At 60.8% G+C, this 24512-nt stretch overlaps 1 protein-coding gene across 1 annotated transcript in view; it reads left to right on the plus strand.

The window, feature by feature from the left end:
- Cerk (ceramide kinase) overlaps nucleotides 1-24512 on the plus strand; it is a 49467-nt gene that overhangs the window by 2649 nt on the left and 22306 nt on the right. Inside the window, exons 2-4 of the mRNA XM_078052447.1 lie at nucleotides 4306-4944; nucleotides 21624-21737; nucleotides 22087-22209. Coding sequence (XP_077908573.1) covers nucleotides 4306-4944; nucleotides 21624-21737; nucleotides 22087-22209 — 876 coding nt within the window. The remainder of the gene's footprint in view (nucleotides 1-4305; nucleotides 4945-21623; nucleotides 21738-22086; nucleotides 22210-24512) is intronic.

The following is a 24512-nucleotide window of genomic DNA, read 5'->3' on the forward strand; positions in this document are numbered from 1 at the left end:
TCCATCTCCACGTTCCCGAGTTTGTTTGAATCAGGTTTTCTCTTTTCTGCACAAGGTGCCTGCCAGTACTTTCGGTCTTTCTTCTCTTCTAACAGTGCTGTGTACCATGGACCCATGAAGCTGTCCATCTTTCTTCTAGCTGCAGGGACAGGAAGGAGGAACTTCCCTCCTGCCCTGAGAGGCCCTGAGTTCACCCAGTAGGAACACGCCTCTTCCCTAGTGAGGGGCTGGTGCAGGGCAGATATCCTTCTCTGAGGACAGTAGATTGGTCCAATCCTAGGAGGCTCCCCAGGGAGCCAACATGCTGGCAGGTGGTGAAGCAGGCAGGCTTTGAACCCGACAGTTCTGTTCCTTCCCAGTCCTACGCCTGGCCCAGGCACCTAACCTTTAGGGACTATTTCTTTACCTGGAAGTTAGTAAAACCTGAGGATGACATGAGCTAATACTTAGCAGAGTAGCAGGCATCCTGACTGTGCCCCACTGCAGAGGTCACAGATCTGGGGATCTCACAAACCTGAGCCACTGCTGGCCTTTGGAGCCCTGGGTATGGCATTACCCCCGGCTCCCCAGGTGCATGAGAAGCCCGATTCCTGGCCCCTGCCTGGGTGTTACTTCACTGGCCCGACCTCACTGGCCCTTCCAGCTCAGATCTGCCCTCAGGCAACTGCCCCATGAGGAACACCTGCGCTCCACCCTGGACCCAGGCTTCCCCAGATGCACAGGGTAAGTCAGGGTGGGCAGAACTATTTCTGTGAAAGCAGCTCAGGCAGAACTGTCCTGCACACCATTGAGGGCAGAAGGGATGTCCCACAGAGTCCCCAGGCAGCAAGGCCTGCCTAGGGCACTGATTGAAGGCTGTCACCTTCTGCCCTCTCGTGTCAGTGTGACCCCTGCCACCTGGGGCAGAGAGCCTGCAGTGCTCACCCATCTAATTTCCTTTTTGTATAACTTGGGCTGGTCAATTCAGTTTTGCAGATCTCAGTTTTTCGGTCTGTAAAAAGGAATAAAGCTACCCATTTCCAGCGAATTACTCTCCTCTCTTCACCTAACAGCATAGGGACGTGCATTCTGTAACCATCAACTCACTCTCCAAATGTGCGGGCCTCTCAGGGCCCAGGACATTCCTTGCAGGCAGTGGGCTTTGACGGAAGGTGCTAGAAGACCCCTCCTGGAGGCAGAGGCAGAGGGCAGCATGGCTGGCAGCCTTGGGCAGAGGTGAGCCAGGCCCCCACAGAAGTCTTCCAGTTTCTGATATCCAATGGTCCTGCTGGAGGAAGCCTGGGAGCTCAGCAAGCAGTATTATTCTAGGACACAAGGGCAGGGCTCCAGGATGAGAGGGGAGAAGGAGGTCAGAGGCCACTGAAGGGACAGTGCTGGCTGTTGCTGCTGCTGGCCAGGGAGCCTCTAGTGTGGATGACCCAAAGGGTGGGACTCTAGTGAATCTAAAGTGGTGATGTATATCCCTAGAGAGGACCTCAGGTCCAGGAGGCCCACATGAGAGACCCTGGACACTAGGGACAGAGGGCGCTGGCCAAGGCTGGACACCCCAGTGTCCCCAGTCTCTAGACTGCTCAAGTGATGGGGGCTGGGCAGGGTCTGACTCCTCAGGGCTGTGGGCTACTGGGCTAAAGCCAGGCCCCTGGTCTAGCTGCAGCTCAGGATGCCTCTCACCCATGTAGGTCTAGGCTCCAGCTGCACCCACACCAGGGCAGCAGCAGGCTGGGACACTGGTTGTGCTGCAAGGACACAGGCAAAGGTGATGCCCTGTGGCAGCCGGGCAGAAGCACCCTGGAGCCCACTGCCAGGGGCCTCCGACGCTGAAGGGGAGGTGTGGCTAAGGAAGTGAGCAGGGTCTCCCAGGTAGACGTGTGAGATGGCCAGAGCCCAGCATGGGAGACAGACGCCCTCCAGGGAAGCGGTGAGCCAGGCGGCTGGAGGCTTCGGGGAGCTGGGTGCGGCCTAACGCAGAGGAAGGCCTTCCAGGCATGACACTGTCCACTGGCTGTCTGTTGCTCTGCCGGTTGCCTTCACACCTGGTTCCTGTTGGCCTCAGGGGACCCAACTCAGTGGAGGCCTGGCAGCTGCCCTGGGCAAAGCAGCCTCCTTCCCTCCATTCCGGTGCCGTGTTCAGTCATGGCTCACAGCACCTGACCCTGTCCAACACCAGGCCCCACAGAGGACCTGACCCTGTCCAACACCAACCGTCTCAACTACGGGAAGTGCCGCCCCTGAAAATACATCCTTCATTAGCTCACCCTCTCCTCCTGAGCAGAAGCAGGGTGCTGCTCTGGAGGCCCCGCTGCACCCAGTCTCTGGATGACGGTGCCCAGGCCGAAAGGCCTCTGCCGTCGCCACCTGGGTTCCACAGCACACCTTCAGCCTCAGCGGCTCAAAGGCCTGAGTTTTATGCCTTATGGTTCACAGAGGCTGGAGGTCCGAGGCCGAGGAGCTGGCAGGGCTGGTGTCCCAAGGCTTGCAGATGGCCATTCTCTTGTTGCCTCTTGGAAGGATCTTCTTCTGGGCACACCTGTCCTGATGTCTTTGTGTGTGTTGAAATTGTCCCTTCTTATGAGGACACCAGATTGGGCAGGGCCCACTAATGATCTCCAGATGGTCATGCTCTGAGGCACTGGGACTTAGGGGGATGCAGTTCGGCCCAGAGCAGCCACGGAAAGACCCTGGGCCTGGCCATCGGCTGAGTCCTCTGGGTGAAGAAGGGCAGGGTCTATCCTCGGGCCCTATCACACTAGGGTGCTGCTTAGAGCTCCACTAGTGTCTGGTGGCTGATGTGGCCATCTCCCTGGGCACAGTTCCTTGAGACCTGGGCTCTGGGCCTCCTGGGCTCTGGGCCTCCCGAGCTGGCTGCAAGACTTTGTGGCCAATGTAGGACACTGAATGAGTAAACGTGAAGAAGCTGAAAGTCCCTGGCCACAGGGAGGAGGAGGAAGAGGCTCCAGAAGGGAGGCTGGCATTCCCAAGCCCCTGCCCACTCTGCCTTGCCTGGAAACCCCTCCACACACAGCAGCCTTGGCCCTTGCACCAGTCAGTCTCACACTGGCATGAGGTTTCCAAAGAGGTTTCATATCCATATTTCCCAAGGCTCAGAGCATAGTGTGGGAGGGAGGAAGCAGGGCAGGCCTTGCTGCCATCCACCCACTGCCCTGGGAGATCAGGTCCAGCTTGCCCAAGGGTGTGGTTCAAACTCTGGGCCCATCCCAAGCTGCAGGACTGTCCTAGGGCTGGCCTGAGTGGGAGCTGGGCTCCTAGGGAGCAATGATTCATAGCTGCTCCTGCTCTGTAGACAGGCCCAGGGAGCTGGCAGGATCAGACCTGTGCATGTAGCCACCCAGTGCCAGGCACGGCATCCAGGCCCCAGACCTGGCCCGCCCACCTCCATCCGCAGCACCAGGGCTGGACACAAAGAGCTCAGGAGGAGGACAGGCTTTCCTGTCAGTCCTAGAGCAAGACTCTGAGGCAAGCCCTGGCTATGCCAAGCCAGAAACCTGGCCTCTTTTTCTCTCCATAGTAAGGATTAAACCCAGGGGTGCTTTACCACTGAACTACTCCTTTTGTGCCCTCAGCCTTTTGAGGCTGGTCTCAAACTTGTGATACTCCATACTCCTGCGTCGCTGAGATCACAGGCAACTGCCACCGTGCCAGCAAGAAGCCCTGTACTTTCAGACAAGTTCCTGAATGTCTGAGCTGAAGACCCCTCATTGACAAGTTAGAAATAGATATACCCACTAAAGCAGTATTTGAGAGCTTACTATGTGCTGACCTTGGGGACAGAGATGGACATGAAAGGGGACAGACATGCTTAGGGCAGGGACAGATCCTGCCTATGTAGTGCTGGGGGTCCCTTTATCTGGGGTCAAGGATACCTCCCAGGGAAGAGGATGCGGCTCTGTCTGGATAATGAGATAGAAGACTCCAGGGCCCACAAAGCACTCAGGCTCTGTGGCTCTTGTCCTCTGGGCCTGCTCAGGAGGGGAGGGGTCAGCTGATGTTGGGTCCCCCTGCACTGTCTCCTTAGTGATGTCAGGCTCCAGAGCTGTCCTCAGGGCCTGCTCCCTCTGCCCCTGGGAAGGAGACCTTCTCCAGCAAGCCTTCCCTGCCAAGCGCCAGGCCCCTCCCGGGCCCACAGGATACCAGGGATCCAAGAGGACCGACGCCCAAGGTCACGCCGCCGTGGGGCCCCACCGCTGGGCCGACAGCCCCGGACGCCCGCGCACCGCTGCCAGGCAGCATTTCTGCGCCGCCCCGACCCCGCCCGTCATTACCGCCCTCCGGGCAGACGCTGCTGAGCTCGGCGGCGTCCAGCTGGGCTGGAGGGTCGCCTGCGCCGCTGCCCCAGCCTCTGCCCTCGCTGCTGCCAGCGCACCTGGCTGCGCTGCGACCCTGCCCAGGCCCACTCTGTCTCCAGGTCCCCTCCTCTGACACCCCGTCCAGCCCAGGCCCCTTCCCCTGACCCCCACCCACGTCCTCCTCCCGCCCCGCGTCCCGCCCCTCCTCTGGCCCCGCGTCCCGCCCCCTCCTGTCCCCCGTGTCCCGCCCCCTCCTGTCCCCCGCGCCCCCTCCCGGCGCGCCCACCAGGCCGCTCCCCAGCCCGCACCTGGCCCGCGGCGTCCCCTCCCGGCGCCGTCCCGGGTCCCCGCCGCCCGCCGCCTGCGTACGGGGTGACGCAGCGCCGCCTCCCCTCCGCTGCCCGCGCCGCCGCCCCGGCGACTGCAGGGGCCGCTAACGGTCCCGCGCCCCCCGGCGTCCGCGCGCCCCCCGCCCGGCGACCAGGCCGCGCCGGCCGCGCTGGGGCGATGGGGGCGGCGGAGCCGCTGCGCTCCGTGCTGTGGGTGAAGCGGCAGCGCTGCGCCGTGAGCCTGGAGCCCGCGCGGGCGCTGCTGCGCTGGTGGCCGAGCCCGGGGCCCGGGCCCGACGCGCCCGGCGCGGGTGAGTGTGGCCGCCAGGGTCCGGGGGGATCCGGAGCCGCGTCCGCCCGGAGCCTGCGCCGCCCGAGCTCCGGGCAGGGCCGGCCCGGAGGGTGGAGGCGGAGAGACGGGATGGGGGGACCGGATGGCGAGGGCACAGGGACCAGGTTGGGGGGACCTGGCTGGGGGGCGGGGAACGGGATGGAACAGGCCCAGGGACTGGGGGTAGAGAGGACTGGGGACGGGGATGGGAAAGGGGATGCCTGGGTGCTTGGCGACAGCTGGCAGGGAACGGTCCCCAGGCAGAGGGCACATACACTCCAGGGACCAGGACTGTAATGAGCCTCAAGGAGAGAAAGATGTCAGAGAAGATGGGAAGGGAGGGAGCTGGTAGCCCCCCACCCCTCCTGTGGTGGAGACCCCCGTTGGGGGCCTTCTAGCCAGTCGACAGCCGGGATCTGTCCCTTGGTCAGAGCTGGGAGATTGGTCATGGGTGGGTTCCCTGGGGCTGCCAGGCCCCTCCCCCATTAAACCTCAGGACGGATTCTCCTATTTAGCAGGGATCTCAAAAGGAGAGGCACCTCGAAGGAACTTGCCCTAGTGAGAAGGGGGCTTTTGATGTGCTCTCTGCTTGGGGGTGGGGTGGTCTGGGGGCAACAGGTTGCCCACCTTGAGGACCTGGGGATTTGGAGAAACCTAATGTAGCTAAACATGAAAGAGGGCCCTGGTGCAGTGGCTGGCGTGAAAGAGGACCCAGGCTGCCCTCCCTGGGCCCTTGTGCAGTGTTGTCTGGTGGCCGACAGATTGGCAGAGGCTTAGAAAGGAGAGGTCATTTGGTCCCCGGAGGAAGGGGGATTATAGAAGGTGGCCACTGGACAGGGAGGGCAGCAATGAGCAAGGCAGAGGAAACCAGGCCGGCGAGTGAGGGGTGGTGAGCTTCATCCATTCCCTCTTCTGCCAGTTTTTGTTTTTGTTTTCTTTCTGGTGCTAGGGATGGAACCCCGCAGGGGCCTGCAAAGTGCTGGCCTCACCACTGAGCCATGAGCTTGCCCCTGAGGTTTGCACTGGGTGCCTGTTGAGGATGGGCCAGGCCGGTCCTGTAGGACACGGGCCACTGCTGCAATGGGGCGTTTTCCATTAGAGGAGAATTGGGGACAGAGACAGGTGTGTTTGATGGAGCTAGGCCCCTGGGGAGAAGAGCCCCACAGAGACAGCGTCCAGGTTGACCAGGCAGGGTGATTGCTTTCTGGCACAGGATGGTCCAGTGGTCCTCACATACATGTCTTCTTTGATGAGACCTGGAGAGATGGGCACTCTGTGTGACAGGGAGGGATCAGTGCAACGAGGCAGAACAACAAGTGGCAAGTGCAAAGGCCCTGAGACAATATGACAAGAATGAGGGCCATGTGTGTGTGTTGGGGGGGGGGATAAAATAGAGCAAGGTCCCCTGAGGTCTTGTGGGCCAAGTGGGGACTGGCCTTTACTGTGAGTGGAATGGGAGTCCCCGGACGGTTGTGATCAATTTAACTTTTCAAAGGATTCTTATGGCTCTGCAAGGAGAACAGACAGGAGGGATGAGGCAGGTGACCTGGGAGGCCTTGGGCCCAGTTCCGGTGGGGATTGTCGTGGCCACAGGGTTCGTGTGGAGGGACTGGCGATCGAGACCTGGAGAGGGCCCCCGATGGCAGATAAGGGTTTTGTTTCTAATTATGGGGGTGACAGTGGTGGTCATGTGCTCTGCTGGCCGCTCTGAGTGTGAGATGCCTTTTTAAAATTCATTTTGCAGCCCCGGGATCCAAATCCAGGGCCCGAGCGGCTAGGCCTGGAGCCTGTGGCTGAGCTCTGTGTCTGTGTGGGTAGTCAGGGCCGTGGGACCGGGAACCCAGGGGAACTGGGGGGGTCAGTCAAGGGGCAGCCACAACCTGCGCCCGACTTCCAGCAGCAGTGGGCTTGGAGAGCCTGTCTGTGGCCGAGTGGCTGAGACTGGTCTGGTTCCCATTCCTCATGTCCCCTCTGGGAGAAGGTCGTGCTGAGACGTCACCCCCGGCCTCCCAACACCACTTTCCAGGGCGCACTTCTCCGTTTTTGTGCAGTGACACTGATGTCTGGCCTGGGGCCCAAGTGGGTGGCGCTTTTCTGAAAACCTCTGGCTTCAGTGAGGGCAGGGTTTCCCGAGCGCCCACTGAGTGCACACCGCAGGGCCTCTGTCCTGTCATGCTGGACTCCATGGCTGCGGTGGGGAGCCACTCCTAGTTTCAGCAGGGAAGAGACTGAGCTCAGGGGCCTTAAGAGACCACCAGGCTCCCGGTGGGGAGCCACTCCTAGTTTCAGCAGGGAAGAGACTGAGCTCAGGGGCCTTAAGAGACCACCAGGCTCCCGGACCCAGCTCCAGCTACTGCGCTCCTCCCCACTGGCCATCTGGCCTCCCCTGGGCCTGAGCGGCTGCGTGGACATGCACGGAGCCTCTCCAGGGGCATGTGTGGGTGGGAAGCAGCTGCTTGCTGTTCTGTGTGGCACATGTGGCCAGCCACTAATGCAGTCTCCAGACCCCAGATTCTGGGTTTGGTGTGGTGGCAGTGTCTGCTTTTAGTCTGCTGGTTTTGGTGGCCAGCGCTTCCACGCCACCTGCCCTTCCTCTCAGCTGAAGAGGTCACTGCTTCATTCCTGCTGAGTATGCAGGGGCCTTTATGTAGGATCACCAGAGCCTCCTGGTGTGACAGCAGTGGCCCCGGCAGAGGGGCCTGGGCTGCCTCGTGGGTCAGAAGTGCTGGATGCAGCCACCATCTCTCTTTCTCCCTGCTGATTTTGCAGTCCCTGAAGGGAATCAGGCCCGAGTTAGATGGTTCTCCATTTGAGGTCAGTGGGGTCAGTAGGGCAGACTGTGAGCCAACTCACAGGACATTCAATTAATGTTAGTGGGTGGTGCTCCTGGCCCTGCCCCTCCCAGGTGCAGACACACCTGGATTGACTGGGTCGGTGATGGGAGGGAGAGATTGTGCAAAACCAGGCTCCCAGAGGGTGTGAGAGGATAGGAGGCAGCCCTGGAATCCGGGGATGGGCTGGGACGCTGCACCAGGCGGGAGGCTACCCAGGTCTTTCATCTGCTCTTTCATTTTCTCCTATTTCAGATTGAAAACCGGAAGCTGTGTGCAGTGGGGAGCGGGCTCTGAACCCAGGCACATACTCTTCCCCAGGCCCCAGCTGGGAAAGTGACAGGGGCCCGGCAGCAGAGATAAGGACTAGCAGCGCTGGGGGCGGGGCTCTGCGGGCTGAGGCCTCCATTGAGAAGGCTGAGCGGCAGTGCTGCTCTGGCCTGGTCGGAAGTAGGGCAGACTGAAAACAGGAAACCGGGGTGGGGAGGTTCTCAAAGTGGGTGGCTAGTTGCACTTGAAGCCGACTCGCCCCAGCTGCGGCTCCCAGGGAGCTGAGGTGTGCACCATGTTGCCAGGCTAAAACATGATTTTAAAAGAACAACTTTATTGAGGTGTCTGTGCATGCAGTGGAGTCCCCATGTTTTACGAGCATATTCAATGAGTTTTGAGAAGTGCCACTGTGTGAGCTTTCCCAGCCGAGACAGGGAGCAGTAGCCACACCCAGACCCGTCCCCAGGTGGCTGTCTCTGCCCTGCTGTCTCCCCAGGGGGGGTGCCCCTCTGCCAGTGTCTCACGAGTGCAGCCGTGCTGTCCCTGCTGGTGTCCTGAGTTCCCTCTGTGTCAGTGGCCATCTCCACCTGGGGCTGTGCAGTAAGGGTGCCCCAGCCTCTGCTCCCCTTCCCTCTGGTGCATGATCAGGTAGGAGGTGGGGCATTCCTAGTCGTGTTGTCCAGCGTTTTACCACATGAACAGTACAAACACCTTTTTTTTTTTTAAAATTTGTTTATTTTATGTGGTGCTGAGGATCGAACCCAGTGCCCTACACATGTGGGGCAAGCGCTCTGCCGCTGAGCCCCAGCCCCAGCCCCAGCCCCTACAAAGACCTTTTTTACTGTTTAAAGGTAGAAAGTTTCTGGATTCAGAATCAGAGGGATTTAAGATTTGCATGTAAAAGTAAATCCTCACAAGAAAATAGAGGACAATTCGTAGCCTTGGATGGAGGGAGGCCTTCCTGACCAAGATGGGATCCAGAAAGGACAGAGAACATGCTGGCTTTTTAACCCGGGGACGGGCGTCTGTAAGGCAGCCTAAGTAAGTCGATGAGGGGTGGTGTCCACAACCGATGGGGGACGATGTCCTCGTGCGGGGACCCCTCCGTCTCTGGTCGTGCCCTTGGTCTGATGCTGATGTGGCCACCCCACCTCCTTTTGGTCAGTGTCTGCCTGGTGTCCCTGTCCTCGTCCTTTACTTTCAGCGGCTCTCGCCCTGAGTTTCGCAGTCGTTTCTCAGCATGAAATCCCGTCCGTCCTGATGGCCTCCGTCCTGTGGCTGGGCTCACCCTGACCAGCTGGGCTTTTCAGAACGTAGGCCGCAGACGCGAGGGGTCCAGCTGCCGTCTGGTTTGTTTTCTGTTTTCTCGTTCGTCTCTTTCCTTTTCCCACGGCCCTGGGCACGACTAGGTGTTTGTATTTTTTTTTTTTTTTTAAAGAGAGAGTGAGAGAGGAGAGAGAGAGAGAGAGAGAGAATTTTTAATATTTATTTTCTAGTTCTCGGCGGACACAACATCTTTGTTGGTATGTGGTGCTGGGGATCGAACCCGGGCCGCACGCATGCCAGGCGAGCGCGCTACCGCTGGAGCCACATCCCCAGCCCAGGTGTTTGTATTTTGATCTCTCTGTGTGCCTCAAGCGTTTTTACACGTGTGCCCATTCCGGTTTCCCAGCATCGCTGTGGCCTCTTTGGGGTTGCTCGGGTGTCCCTCCTAGGGTCTCTGGGGGGCGGGGTACCTGGGAGTGAAGTGGGGACGGCCCTCGGTGGCTCTCCCTGTGGGGCTCGGTGGCCCCCTGCTTCCTCCGCCCGCGTGGTGAGACTCCAGCCCTGGCGCACAGCCGAGGGCGCTCCAGGCAGAGGAAGTGGCACTGAGTCTGTCTCCCCTCTGTGCTCGCGTTCTGGTCCTTGAGGACCTGTGTGGGTGTCCTTCGGACCCTGGGTCTGCGGGGCGCTCCCCGCCCTGTCTGTCTGGTCACTGTGTTCAGTTCTGAAATCCCACCAGGCTCTTCCCCGAAGCGCCTCTACCTGGTTGGACCCCCTCCTCTGCGGGGCTGCGCCCTCCTTGTGGGAGTGTGTGGTGGCTCTTCTCAGGTTCTGCCCTGTGGTGTCTCAGCGATGTCACCTACTGCTCTGTGCTGTTGTTGTTGTTGGTGGTGGACCTTTATTTATTTATTAACTTATCTGTGGTGCTGAGGATCGAACCCAGTGCCTGACACCTGCTGCGCCCCAGCCTCAGCCCTTCTGGTCTGGTTTTTATTCAGCTGATTTTGTGTAAAACCCGGGGACACTTCCGAAGAGCTCCACCCCCGGGTGCCCTCCTGCGTCCGTCCGTGGTTCTGCTCTGGCCATCAGGTGACCTGGCCGTTCATGGGCTTACTTTCCAGTCCTCACCGCCCCGCGGTGTCCTGTCTCCTGACTTCTTTCCGTTCCCTCCAGCATGTGCAAGTTTGCCTGCACAAAGAGAGCGTGGGGACCACTGCCACCTCCATTTATACCTGTGACTCCCCCGCCAGGTCCTTCGGGCTTGGCTCCCTGGGAATGCTGATGAATTATACTTGAGCCCCGACACTGGGCTAACACTCCACCCTGTTGGAGGTCCTCCCCACTTCAGCCGTGCTCGGCCTGGTGGGCACAGACGGCCAGTCCCTCGCAGTGCAGTGGCCACATCCCGCCAGCCCAGCCTTCCAGGCCTGGCCACTGCTTTTGTCATCAGGTGAGGCTGCACTGGGTGGCAGGTGGCTAGCAGTGGGCTTCTCTGCGGGCTCTGCACATGGGCAGCCAGGTGAGCCGGGACTTTGTCCTGCCCCCCACCCCCAGCCGAGGTCCCCCACCCTCTGTCCAGGGGGTGGTGCTCTCTGGTTTTCACCGAGTCACCCGCCCGGCTGCTCCACAGCACAGCTGCCCTTGGCCCCGAGCTGGGCAGGAGAAGGACGCACCTGGAGCTTGTGCACACTGCTGCTGCTTCAGGGCCAGCCTCTCTGGCCGTCGCCTGCTGGACATGGACTTTTAGGGTCCTTGGTTAGTTGCCCTTTCTTCAGTCTTGTCCAGAGTAGCCAGTGGTACTCCACGGGGGAGAGAGGATACTGGGCTTCTGCCTGGCGGCCAGACCTGGTCCTGGGTGACCGTGATGGAACCTTCCATGGAAGGTGCCGAGTTTTCCAGCCAGAGCGGTGTCCGCTAGAAGTTCTTGGTTAGGATTTTGGGTTTGGGACTGAGTTCCTGGGCTCCTGTCCCACCCACCCTCTCTGACAAGTCCCAGGGCCCTGGGTGGAGTGCACCCCCAGCCACTCCTCCCACTCTCCCTGCAGCTCTGTACCCCATGAGCATCTCCTGGGCCTGCAGGTGGAACCCTCGGGTCCAGATGGGCAGCCCCAGGCCTCTCTTGGAGATGAAGTGTCCAGGCCCTGGGCCTGGCATGAGCAGAGGCAGAGCCGTCCTCACTCGGGGGCAGGGGCTGGGGGCTCAGGTTGTGGTGGTTTAGCCCTCAGGGCTCCCTAGTTCCCCCAACAGGAGAGCAGTTGGCTCAGAAGCCTCAAGCCTGAGTTTCAGGCTCCCAACCCTTCTCCACCCCACTGCCTCAGGGCCTTTGTACGGGCTGTGCCCCTGGGTGAGGCTCCTCCTTCGTCCCATCCAGTCTGCCCTGGTCTCACTTCCCCTGCCCCCGTACTGCCAGCCCTGCTTTCCACAGCATGGGCACCGAGGCTAAGCGGGTGACGTGGTGGACTGGTTCGTATGGCTCCTGACTTCTGGTGCCAGGGGGCAGGGTTTCCTGTTGGTGCCTCCTGTCTAGACGACCTCTGCTGCAGGGTAGAGGCTCAGCACACTCAGCCGTGAATGGAGGCTGGGGCCTGCGCTGAGGGCGGCTGTGTGGGCTTCAGGGGTCCCTCTTTGGTCGCGGGATCCACTGCCCCCAGGAGGACAGCACAGCGGGGGACTTGAGGGCAGAGGGCCCAGGACTTGTGCCTGGAAGGATCTGGGAAGGTAGAGCGGGACTGCACGGGGGCTGGACCTCAGCTGTGCCCAGCTGGCGCCCCCTCCACCTGCCTGACCAGGCAGTGGGAACCTGGCTGCTCCGCTCGCCCTCTGCTCTCCGGGTTCCTCTTTAGCTCAGTCCTGTCCCCTGTCCCCTTCCTGCCCCTTCCCAGGTGGCTTTTGTTTCTTCAGAGGGTGTCGAACCTGCTGTGTGTGTGACACGGTGTGAGTCAGTGTGCTGTCAGAGGAGTGGCAGCAGTGACAGCTGCCACTCATCAGCCCTGACCAGGCCGGATGCCTTCTCGGCTTGCTCCCGGTGACGACCCATCAATGCTCGAGGACCCCCCTTTGCAGACAAAGTGACAGAAGCACAGAGAAGTGAAGCCAGGGGCCCAAGGTGCACAGCTGGGCTGCTCCAGGGCTGGGCCGGACCTCAGGGCTGACGCCGACTTCATCCGTCCCCCTTAACAAGTAGCATCTTTGGGGCCAGAGACAGAGACTTTGGTGAGGAAGAGGAGGGAGGTGGGGTGGGGTGGAGACTGGAGAAATGGCTCGGGGACTGGGTTTGCTGCCACCTCGGGCTCAGAGTACCAGGATCAGCCGCACCAGGGCTGTGCCCGGGGGCCCCCAGGCTCCAGGGGTGGTGGGTGTGTCTGCCTGGCGGGCTGAGTCTCCCTGTTCCCTTTAGACTTGTAGCCAACATTTTAAAACCAGAAGATTTCACATAAAAATCAAACGGGACACAGCTGGTGCCACTCCCCCCTCGCACAGCAAGCTGGACTGTGAGGGGACGGCCTCGGCAGCCCCTGGTAGAGGCTGCCTCCAGGCAGCGGGGGCCGTGAGTGCTGGACGAGAGGTCCTGGCAGCAGGGTTTGACTCCGGCAAGGTCCTGGCCTCGTGTTTAGGAGTGGAAAGTTACCTTAAGTGACATTCGGGCTCAGGGAAACACGTGTGTGGGCGAGACTGACAATGCCCTTTGTTCTCAGCGGAAGTCGCCGGTCTCTTGAGGCCACTTTGGTCTGCCCCGAGGTGTGGCCTTCCTCCTGCTCTGAATTCACATTGCGGTTTTGGGTGCTGCCACTCACCCAGCCCTGGCAGGAGGTCCAGCAGCCGTCTGCCCCCACTCATACCCAGAGCTGGGTCCCAGGGGGTGCGTCACATGTGGGTGCTCAGGGATGCTGGGCACAGCTGGGAGCACCCTCCCAGTCCCTGGTCAGGAGCAGAGCTCACCCAGGTCCCCAGTGACGCCTGGCCTGCTGTCAGGGGGTCTTGCAGGGGCTTCCGCTTGCTTTTCTGCTGCCTTTGTGTCCTTGTCTGTCCTGTAGGGTTATAATTGGGTCTATCCAAAGGGCCATGGAGGTTTGACACAGGCAGGACCGTGGGTGACCACCTGTGTGTTCTGCCAACAGTCCGAGCAGTGAGCCCACACTGTGCACTGGGGGTACTGGGCACCACATGCCCTCCCTCCTGGAGCAGAGCTGTGCACTGGGGGTACTGGGCACCACATGCCCTCCTCCTGCAGCAGAGCTGTGCACTGGGGGTACTGTGCACCACATGCCCTCCCTCCTGGAGCAGAGCTGTGCACTGGGGGTACTGTGCACCACATGCCCTCCCTCCTGGAGCAGAGCTGTGCACTGGGGGTACTGGGCACCACATGCCCTCCCTCTTGGAGCAGAGTTGTGCACTGGAGGTACTGGGCACCACATGCCCTCCCTCCTGCAGCAGAGCTGTGCACTGGAGGTACTGTGCACCACATGCCCTCCTCCTGGAGCAGATCTGTGCACTGGGGGTACTGTGCACCACATGCCCTCCTCCTGCAGCAGAGCTGTGCACTGGGGGTACTGGGCACCACATGCCCTCCCTCCTGGAGCAGAGCTGTGCACTGGGGGTACTGGGCACCACATGCCCTCCCTCCTGGAGCAGAGCTGTGCACTGGAGGTACTGTGCACCACATGCCCTCCCTCCTGCAGCAGAGCTGTGCACTGGGGGTACTGTGCACCACATGCCCTCCCTCCTGGAGCAGAGCTGTGCACTGGGGGTACTGTGCACCACATGCCCTCCCTCCTGGAGCAGAGCTGTGCACTGGGGGTGCTGTGCACCACATGCCCTCCCTCCTGCAGCAGAGCTGTGCACTGGGGGTACTGTGCACCACATGCCCTCCCTCCTGCAGCAGAGCTGTGCACTGGGGGTACTGGGCACAACATGCCCTCCCTCCTGGAGCAGAGCTGTGCACTGGGGGTACTGGGCACCACATGCCCTCCCTCCTGCAGCAGAGCTGTGCACTGGGGGTACTGTGCACCACATGCCCTCCTCCTGCAGCAGAGCTGTGACGTCCCCTCCATCGTCCCCTCCAGGACCTTCCCCTCCAGGACCTGTGCCCGTGCTCTGTGGACCTGTGCAAAGCTCCTGCAGTCCCGTCTGGGACTCTGTTTTTTTTCTGTTCTGGAATCTGTGGCCATGTGGTGGCCTCTGTGGGTGACAGTGGTTCAGACCCTGGGTGTGGAAGATGCTTGAGGTCACCAGTAGGACTTCTTGACACTCCTTCCCAAGCACAGCAAGCCATCAGCACGTCAGGGCATCTGCGAGCTGCCCCGGGCTTCAGGCTGACTCACCGGAGGCCAGTCTCAGCATAAGGAGGATCCACCTGGCCGGGACCTTGGGACAGGGCAGGATTGTGTGACCACTCTTAAGTGATGGGCTTTTTTGGCTTTGTTTATTTTTCCGGGGATTAAGCCCAGGGCCTTGAGCCTGCGAGGCATGTGCTCTGCCCCTGAGCTGCGCACCCAGCCGGCAGGTGAACCGCGGCCTGCAGGTGTTTCTGGGTCCAGTGGCACTGGGCAGTGGTTTTCATAGGCAAATGCTCGCCTGTCATTTTAAGGAGGTCAGGTGTTCACATGGCAGAAGGCGCCGTGTGACCCCCAGGTGTCCTTCCCCAGGGGGGCCCTTGTTGCCAGTGCCCCTGCCTTGGCTGGTGTGCACAGGGCAAGGGGCCCCTTCCTCACCTGCTCTCCCACAGCAGAGCTCGCAGCGTGCCCTTGTTCTGTCACGTGTCCCCATGAGACCTGCAGCCCCGGGGGCCTCCCAGATGGCTGCCAGGAACCCCGCAGAGGAGCGCGTCCTGCCCCCTGGCCCCCCTCTCCACGTGTGTATTTATGTGCACGCGCACCTGTGTCGCCACAGACCTTGCTGCCCTCGAGGTACCCCGGAAGCCCGCGGAATGCCGTGTGTCCAGGAACCCAGAGCCAGAAACAGAATGGGATGGAAAACACAGATGGCGGAACTCGGAGTCCCCTCAGTGGGCCCCGCCAGCGTGGCCAGGTGGCTGCCCGTGCTGCAGTGGTCAGCAGACAGGGCAGTTGCAAACTCAAGCACTGACCAGAATAGGGAGCCAGGCCCCTGGCTTTTCTGGAGTGCAAGGCCTCTGACCGCCCTGCACTGTAGGTTGCGCCCCGAGCCTCAGCCGCGCTGGTCCTGAGGGCGCAGGGGAGTCATCTGTTGTCAGAGCTGCAAACTCCCACCAGGGCCTGGTTATGAGGTCTCCTGTCTGGGGAAGGCCTGCGCAGGAGGACACTCTAATGCACTGTAAGGGCCTGAAAATCAGGGCCTGGCTGCGCCCAGCCAGAGGCTCGTGATGGCTGCGCTGCAGAGAGGTGCGGGCTGTTTACAGTGGGGCTTGGTAAATGGGTGCCCGGCTGGCCGCCTGCTCCGGCTGTCCCCCCAGCCAGCTCCGGGGCTGCGAGGCGGCTGTTCTGGGGAGGCCTTGGCCAGGGTCCCGTGTGGTGGTGGGAAGGCTCTGGGACAAGGATGGGCAGATGGGACTCTGCTGAAGGCGAGACCTGGGCAGGTGATCCGGGGCAGGACGCAGGCATCTGAGTAACGGGTCCCTGCGCTCCAGATGTGAAGGAAAGAACTTCCTGGTGATTTCCCAAAGCTGCCCGTGGTGACTTGGGTGAGCCGTCTGCCCGCGCGTTGGTTCCTGGTCTGTGGCGCGAGGACCCTGGCATCTACCTTTGGGTGCTGTGGGGATCCGCCTCTCGCACGCTGGCACGAGTCACACTCAGGGTGGCCCTTGCTCTTGGGACAGGCCTCTGGTAAGCCAGCGGAGTCAGCTTGCTGCCAGAGAGGTCCCGGGCTGACTCGGTGTTGGGGACGCCCCTGTGGACGCCCCCACAGCTCTTTGTGCAGCGGGCAAGGCCACTGGAACGCTGGCCTTATCTGGGCAGCGTGGGCCGGGGGTCAGGATGAAATGACCCTGGAGCCGTGCTGGGCGGGGACCGGCCTCGGCTCTCAGGGCTCCAACAGAGCCTGCAGGACTGATGCCCTGAGGTCGGGGTGTGCTCCCTGTATGGTTTGGGGCAGGCTGGGCAGGACACAGCGATGCTGGGCGGGGACAGGCAGGGGCTGTGCAAAGGGGTCTAGCTACATCCTGAGGGGGTGGGAGAAGCCGCTGGCGGACCCAGGTACAGCAGTGACATCTGTCAGACCTGCTGGCTGCTCACTGGGCCACCTGAGGAGGGGGTTTCAGGGGCACAGTGGGTGGCTGTGCAGTGGCAGGTTCCGTGGGAGACTCGGGGCAGCAGGGTAGGGATGTTGGAGGAGGACATGGTGATGGAGATGGAGGAGGAGCCCGGGGGCCCTGGCTTGTGGGCACCCTGGTACACGGGTGGCGCACTATTCCCCGGGCTCGGGGTGCCACAGGGACAGCGGTTTCTGGAAGGAGCAGAGGAGCAGCATGGGTGGCCTTGGATTTAGAAGGTTGGGTCTGAGGCCCTCAGAGGCCACACAGGTGGTCTGCCGTGGCTCTGGGGCCACCCTTGTGCCCAAGGCTGGCCTTAGTTCAGCTTGAGCAGTCGGGGAAGAGTGTCAGAGGTTCCCCTGCTCCAGGAGGCTGGACTGTTTTTGCTGCAGGGGGAATGGCAACCTCCCCGTTCCTGTGACCTGTGAGGTGCTGGGGAGCAGCAGGCAGCGGGGCGCGGTGGGTGTTGTAGATGCGGAGCGCCTGGCAGGGCTGCTGCTCCTGAGAAGGAGGCCACCACAGATGGTGTGGGACAAGTCTGGGACCAATGAGCAGCAGCTGGGTCCTGGCCTCCCTCCGGTCCCGCCTCCCGCGTCTCCTGGCTCACCATGGCCCCTGGGTGACTCTGCTCATGGAGTTCCCTACAGCGTGTGGCCACCCGGCCTTGCCCCAGCTGGTTCTGGCTGGCCTGGGCAGTTCTTCTCCTCCAGGCAGATCCTGCCTCTGACCCCAGGGTGCTCCGACCGCGTGCAGTGCAGAGGGCACAGACACAAGCATCGGAGCCCCGACCCCCAGGCCCTCACCCCAACACCTTCCCCAGTGCAAGCCCTTATTTATGGTGTTGCCATGGCACTTGGTGTCCCCACAGCACTGGCTGATGCGTGGTGCCTGTGTGGGCCAGCGCACGTGGGGTGACCAGCAGGGTCATTCAGCACTGGCTGCTCTCTCCTGTTTCCAGGGCCTTGGTGCCCGCTTCTCCCGCTGCCCCTGTGACCCAGCCTCAGTGCACGGTGACTTACGGAGCTGTTAAGGTTTCCTGTGGGCCAGAGGCAGCCCGTGGTGGAGTGTTGGCCTAGAGTGACCAGCACCGCTGCCCTCCCAGCACCGCAGTGAGCTCCCCCAGGGACTCGCTGTCTGTTATTTGCCTGCTCATCAGAAGCGAGACCGTGGAGGAACCTGCCACGACAGGCAGGTGCCCGGTGACCTGGGACCTAGCGAGCCTGCCGCTGGCTTTCTGCTCTGTGGGGTACCGGCGCCAGGTGCAGAGTGGCCCTTGGTTAGCCCAGGGTGCAGGCCTGCGGGAGGCACAGCCCCTCGGCAGCCGCTTTTCTGTGACTTTTCTTTTGTGCTTGGAACTTCCTCACCCTGTATTTTGGGTCCCTGGGGCTGAGTCTGACTCTGCCCTGTTCCTGGTGACGATTTGTGGCTCTGCTCCTGCCCACAGCGAGGGGTCCTTGACGGGGACGATGGGCCTTCGTGGCCACATCCCCTGGTCCACGCAGACCTGCTGCCGGGTTCCAGTCCTGGCTGCGCCACGGGGCCTCTGGGTCAGGGAGGGCAGCTGTGCGCCCCCTGACGCTCCCCACAGGTGAGGGTGATTCTCACTCCTCCGCGGGGTTTCCTTCCCTCTTGGTGTCAGTGCACACGCCACGCGTCAAGACAACACGCATGTGAGCACGGCTGCCGGGATTCTGTTTCCATCCCACCAGGGACAGCCACCGCCTTCTGTGGGCCTGGGTGCAGCCAGCAGCCCCTGACCTTGCCGGAAAATTAAAATTAAAATTAAAAAAAAAGCACCTCCTTTTTTTAAAAATTTTATCTTTGGTGCCACTGGCCAGCCCTCCACCTCAGAGCCCGCCCGTGCCCCAGCCCACTTTCAGTGGTCCCTGCCACACCTCGGTCACCACACACCTCCGCTCAAAGCCAGCCCAGCTCCCGTCTCACTCCAGGGAGGCCACCGACTGCTCTGTGGCTCTCCATCCCTCCCCTCGGCCCTCGCCGCCTCTGCTCCCCTCTCTGGCCCTGCCTCTGGGGCTCTCCCTCCTTCTGAACTGCGGGGCTGACCAGGAGGCCTCTGCTCCACCCCAGGGGAAGACCGCCCTGCAGCCCTGCTTGTGTGTCTCTGTGGCCTCTTCTGTCTCTCTCTGTATTTTCTGCTCCTGTCGCAAGGGGCAGAAGGGGCCACATCTGCAGTCGAGGGGGGAGAGAAAGAATGTCCATGTGCTTTTTTTTTTTTTAACTTTATTTTATTTATTTATTTATATGTGGTGCTAAGGATGGGACCCAGCACCTCGCACGTGCTAGATGAGCGCTCTACCACTGAGCCCCAGCCCCAGCCCCTCTATGGGTTCTTGATCAAGAAAACGACAATCCTTAGTGCAAGGCGCTGCAATAGACATGATCAATTCACAGCACACAGTTCTAGACTAATTAATTCTAGGCACTGCAAACACACTCATCATGACAGGCTCCTGACAGACATTCCTTCTGCATGCGAAGTTCAGGTGCTGGGTGTAAAGTCTCAGGCCTCGGGCTCCAAGTCCACAGATGCCCACTCACTCAGACAGTGACCAGGTCAGGAACCAAGGCAGACTTCCCCTGGGGTGGGGCCGATGGCCAGCTGAGAGGATCACAGGGAGAAGTCGCAGCCCCCAGCAGGGTCAAGATGTGGCTGTGGAGTTGGAGAGCAGTGAGGACCGCAGAGGGTCAGCAAACAGTGACAAGTGACGGGATGTCAGTCCAGGTCCTCATAGGCTCTGAGGCTGTGTGCATCCTTGTTTTGGCTGGCTGAATGTGTGTTCATTTGCTCCTCATTTACAGTAAAGTGGGGGCTTCGGACCACCTTCCAATCCCTATCAGCTGCCACTGGGTTTCTCAGCCATTTACCCTGGGGTTACAGCTTCTGGTCTGGCGGTCCCCACCCTGATTTTCTTGCCTTTCCCCTTATGGGGTCCCTTTCCCCTTATGGGGTGCGCACATCCTGCCAGAGGCTTCCCTCTGAGTTTGTCGGGAGGGAAGTGACTTGTTTGTACCTGCGGACGACACTGGAGGGCTCCTTTAGGCGAGCCTAGTGACACTGCAGGTTTCAAACTGGAGTTTTTAAAATGGAGTTGCTTAGGCTCAGGCCTAAGGCCTTCCTCACCGCTCCCCACCCCGCCCCCTGTGGTCCCTGGTGCCCAGACACCTCCAGACGTCACCTCGGGAGTCCTGGAGAAGCCTGCCTCGGGGTCTGGCCAGCGTGGCGTGTGACTTTTCAAGTCTGTTGATGTAAACTGCAGGTCCAGGAATGATTCACTTGTGAGAGCTTTTATGGGGGTCATCCTGTGAGTCACTTGAGACTTCAGTCATTTTGTGTCGTGGTCCTGACTCTTGTCTAACTCTCCGTTTGGATGTGGAGACACTCGCCTGGCTCCCACCTCCTGCCTCGCAGCCTGTGACCCTCCTGTCATCGCAGTTGTGATGATCACGGAGGAGCGGGGGATGCTGGGGTCATGGCAGACACCTGCCCCAGCCGGCCCTGAGCTTGCTGCCGAGACACACAGAGACACACAGAGACCTCCCGTCAGCTCCTGTCCCCTGGGAAACAGAAGAGGTCGGGGCAGTCGGGGGTTGGAGTGCAGGGTCACATGGAGGCTGGATTTGGAGGGCCCCTGAGGACGAGGCCAGCCCCCCCAAAATAGGGGCCTGTTGGGAAGGCAGTCTCTGGGGACGGGGAGCCGTGGTGGAGAGCCGTCTGGGGGTGGGAAACCTGTGGGTGTGTGGGTGTCGGGACACCTGCCCGGGAGCCCGGGGGGTGGTCCCGTGTGCCAGAGTGGAGAAGAGCGCATAAGAGGCAGGCAGAGATTGCATTTTGGTGCAGTCGTGAGATCGGGGCTTTCCGGGTGCCGTGAGCAGGCTGCGCTCCCAGATGGCCTCTGCCTCCTCCTCTCCCCCGCGACCAAGGGCCCAGCTGTCAGCCTCTCAGAGCTTCCGAGGAGCTCAGCTCAGGCTGTCCCTCCCTGGGTCCTTGTATTTGGCTACCACAGACAATGGCTTTAAAACAGATGCAAAATGACCACAGAGGCCATGTAACCTCGCTGGCGACCTGTCCTGGGTTCACAAAACCTGACTACTCCAATAACTCGAGAGAACGGCAGAGCACACATACACACAAGCACCTTTTCAAAATCTAGGACGGCTCTCCCACCTTAAGGGTCCGTGGAAAGAGAGCCACCAGAATTCTTTATTCTCATATAGGGGACACACGGGGGAGGTTCCAAGGAACATTCTATCCCAAATAGGGCAAAGGGGTAGGATTACAAGTCACAGGTGGGTGTAGTCAGCCCCACGGGTAACGCCTCCTCCTGGAGCCACGCCTTGTTCCAGCTGGGGTGACGCCCTGGTTACTGCCAAGGTGACAATTGTTCAGGACCCGGGGCATCGGGACTTAACACATAACAGTGATTCATGAGGAAGCTTTGGACCCCAGCCTGCCTGTTCCCAGGGGCCCTGCTTGCCGCCCCATCCCCGTGCCCTCCTGGGGGGACTTTCACGACCTGCCATCCCTGCAGCTGAGCCCCCAGCACTTCCTCTGATCTGCGGTTCCCTGACTGCAGCCTGCTGGGGACCTGGGGCGGGCGGGCAGCTCCTGGGCTGGTGTTAGAGAATGTCCCCGACAGGTCTCCCTTCCTCCCTGCTCCTAGGCACCCACAGCCTTTCCAGAGCCCCCCAAGCTGGGTCCCAACTCTCACATTTGGTGGCCCTGGGGTCCTGCATCCTATGTGCCCCCTTCTGCCCTCAGAACAGACTGTGGCATTGGAACACGTCTCTTCATATTTCACGCAGCAGCTGGGCAGGGGGTCCGCATCGCGGCTCGATGGGTGGGCGAGTCAGGTGAAGAGCAGCAGTGGCATTTGGTGGGCGCGTGGGCCACTGTCGTCTGGTGACCCCTGGTGCCCACTCTTTCTTATCCTTGAGCCATACCCTGCGTCCAGACTCCCTCCCAGTTCTCTAACCAGGGTGTCCAGGCAGGTGGCCTCAGCATTTCGGAGCGAGCCGACTCCTGTGGCTGACGCCCGTCCGTCTTTGCAGATGCCTGCTCGGTGCCCGTGTCTGAGATCATCACCGTGGAGGAAGCAGACGCTCACAAGAAGTGCCACGCCAGTGGCCAGTGGCAGAAGATGGGACAGCCTTGCGCATTCACAGGTGAGGGCCCCTGGGTGTCACCTCTCGGTTCTCCTTCGGCTCTGGGCAGGTGACGGTGGGGAGGGGCTTTTCCCAGGCCCACGAGCGCAGTGGTCTGGCTGCTCCTTGTCGACTCTTCACCTCTCCAAGGCCCACTTCTGTGGCTGTCCACTGTCTGTTTTCTTATTCTCTCTATTTTTGACGTGGCTTGAAGGACCTGAGAAGTGGCACGTTGTCTCTGATTCACACAGTCACTGACTACTAGAGAGTGAGCCCCTGGCTCGCAATCAGGGCGAAGCTGTGGGTGGTGTGTCGCCCGCTGCCTGTCACCCACTGCCCACCCTGACCCGTGCCTGCCCGTCTCTTGCAGTTCACTGTGTGAAGCGAGCTCGACGTCACCGCTGGAAGTGGGCACAGGTGACTTTCTGGAGCACGGACGAGCAGCTGTGTCACCTGTGGCTGCAGACCCTCCGGGAGCTGCTGGAGAGACTGAGTACGTATGTGTTCAGGCTGGTGAAGGGCAGCTGCGGCAGGCTAGGGGCCAGGATTTGACTCCCCGGGCACAACGGGTGGTTTCCTGTTGCTAGGTGTACAGTTAGAGGACAGCCTGCAGTGGTGGAGGTGGGTGGGCTCTGCAGCAGGGCACTGGTGTGAGCCCCAGGTGACTTCCTGGCAGCCAGACCCAAGGCAGGTCACTTGGCCTCCCGGGCCTCAGCTTCTTTCTCCAGAGGTGAGGATGGAACAGGTCGTAGAGGAATCGCCCCTGGCCGGGCCATCTACAGGGCAGCAGGGGCCCAGTGTGTTAGTGACTCTGTGCTAGTGGCAGGCCTTCCTGTCACCTTGAAAATGGCAGGCGCTGCTCCTGCTGAGCCCGCAGCACCACCTCATGGTGTTGGTGCAGCCAGCTCACAGGTGCAGCCCAGGGCGGGAGCGGCACGTGCTGGTCAGCCTTGGCCTTTTGGACCACTCTGCATCTGTGTCCAACAGTGAGTTGTCGTGCCTCCGAGGAAGGCTCTCCCGCCCACTTCACAGGAAGGCCTTGCTGGGGAAGCCTGGCTTGTGACTGCCCTGGGGGGAGGACCTGTGTTTCCGCATCGCTGTGCCCTGTGGCCCTCCAAGTCCGTCTGATGGTCCTTCTCTGAGCTCTTCTCCTCTCCCTGTCTCCTGTGCAGCTTCTCCTGCCTCCTCTGTCTGACTCCAGGCCCCCCTCTTGCCCCGATTACCCCCCCCCCAGTCTGTTCTCAGGAGACTGAGCTGTGGAGTCGAGGCTGGAGGCCTGGGGAGTAGACTCCCCTGGAGTGACGTGGATTTTATTTCCGTGGAGTTCTTAGAAAACCCCATGTGGTTGTGCATTTGGTATGGTCTCTTGGCATCTAAAAATGGCACGTGGTCCTGTTATTAGTTGAACTTCTCCTCTGTGGCTGCTCTAGTGTCTCATGGCAGTAAAACACAGACACACACTCGCACTGACACGCTCGCCGCGCACCCAGGCCTGGGAGCACAGTGCCCAGGCCTCCGCCCTATGGCCATGACTCCAGGGCCACTGCTAGCTGCCTTCTAAACAGCCAGATCCCTTGCACCCCCTACGCAGCTGGGTGGTGTGACCTGCACTCTTCTGTGTCTGCATGGGACTGAACTCATGAGTGTGACATTGCCACGCGGTGTGTGGTTGCAGGTGGTTCCTCCCCAGCTGTGTGGATTCCCTGAAGGGAAGGCACACTGTGTCACCCAGTCATCTGGATGGCCCTCTGTCCCCCCATCTTGTGGAGCCTTTTTGTGCATGATCATGCATGTCTGGGGTGATACCCAGCAGTGGACTGGGCAGCCCTGCAGTTCCCTGAGGTGGCAGTGGTGCTCGGTACCTTCTGTCTGGGGGTGCGTTCCTGCTGCTCCTGGTCCGACCGCACCTTGGCACCTGAGCCGGTGTGTGAGCTGCCCTGTACACTGCTGCGCGATGCCCCCAGTGGTCGAGAAGCCGGGCAGATGCACATCCTCATGGGGTTTCTGTGGGGCCCTTTGCCCACTATCCGTTGGCCTGCTCCTTTCCTCGGTCGTTGGTGGGATCCTGACGTTCTGTGGACCTGACTCTCATCAGTCTGTGAATCACAGTTGGCTCCCTGCCTGTGCCTCGCCCGGGGCCCTTGTGGGTGCCTTCTGATGGACTGGCGTTCCTGACCGTGTAGTCGGGTTGATGTTTCCTTTTAGCTTCAGGGTCAGCCTGGCCACTGGACAGCCTCGCCCACCCTGGGGTCAGGAAGTGCTGTCTTCACCGAGCCCCGCTGCCTCCTCACGCACGTGGCCCACAGTCCCTTTGGAGGGAGGACGCGGCCGAGGCTCATCTTCCTTTTATACTTATGGTTATTTTTGCTGCACTGGGGAGTGAAGGCAGGGCTGCTCTCCACACCCCCAGCCATCTTTATTTTTTATTTTATTTTACTTTTTTGAGACAGTGTCTCTCTGAGGTGCCCAGGCTGCCTGGGAGTTGCAGTGCTCCTGTGTCAGCTCCTGGGTCCCCGGGACCACAGGTGTGCTGCTGTGCCCGGCTGAGGTCGCTGCCTCTGGACACACTCAGGGCCCCGCCACCTCTGGGCCATGGTGCTGCCACTTAGGCTTTTACCCTTTGCGGCTGCTGTGAGCCGTGTGACAGAGCTGTCCTGCCTGGACCCGGCCAGCTGGCTCGATACAGCTCAACACGAGGCTTTGGCTTCCTGTCAGGCACGGCGGTGACCCCTGTGATGGGGGCAGTTCTGTCTCCTCCTTTTCCCTTCTCCTCCTTGTGCCAGGTTGGGCCGACAG

This window comes from Ictidomys tridecemlineatus, chromosome 6 (assembly GCF_052094955.1).
Source record: "Ictidomys tridecemlineatus isolate mIctTri1 chromosome 6, mIctTri1.hap1, whole genome shotgun sequence".
Taxonomy (NCBI): Eukaryota; Metazoa; Chordata; class Mammalia; order Rodentia; family Sciuridae; genus Ictidomys; species Ictidomys tridecemlineatus.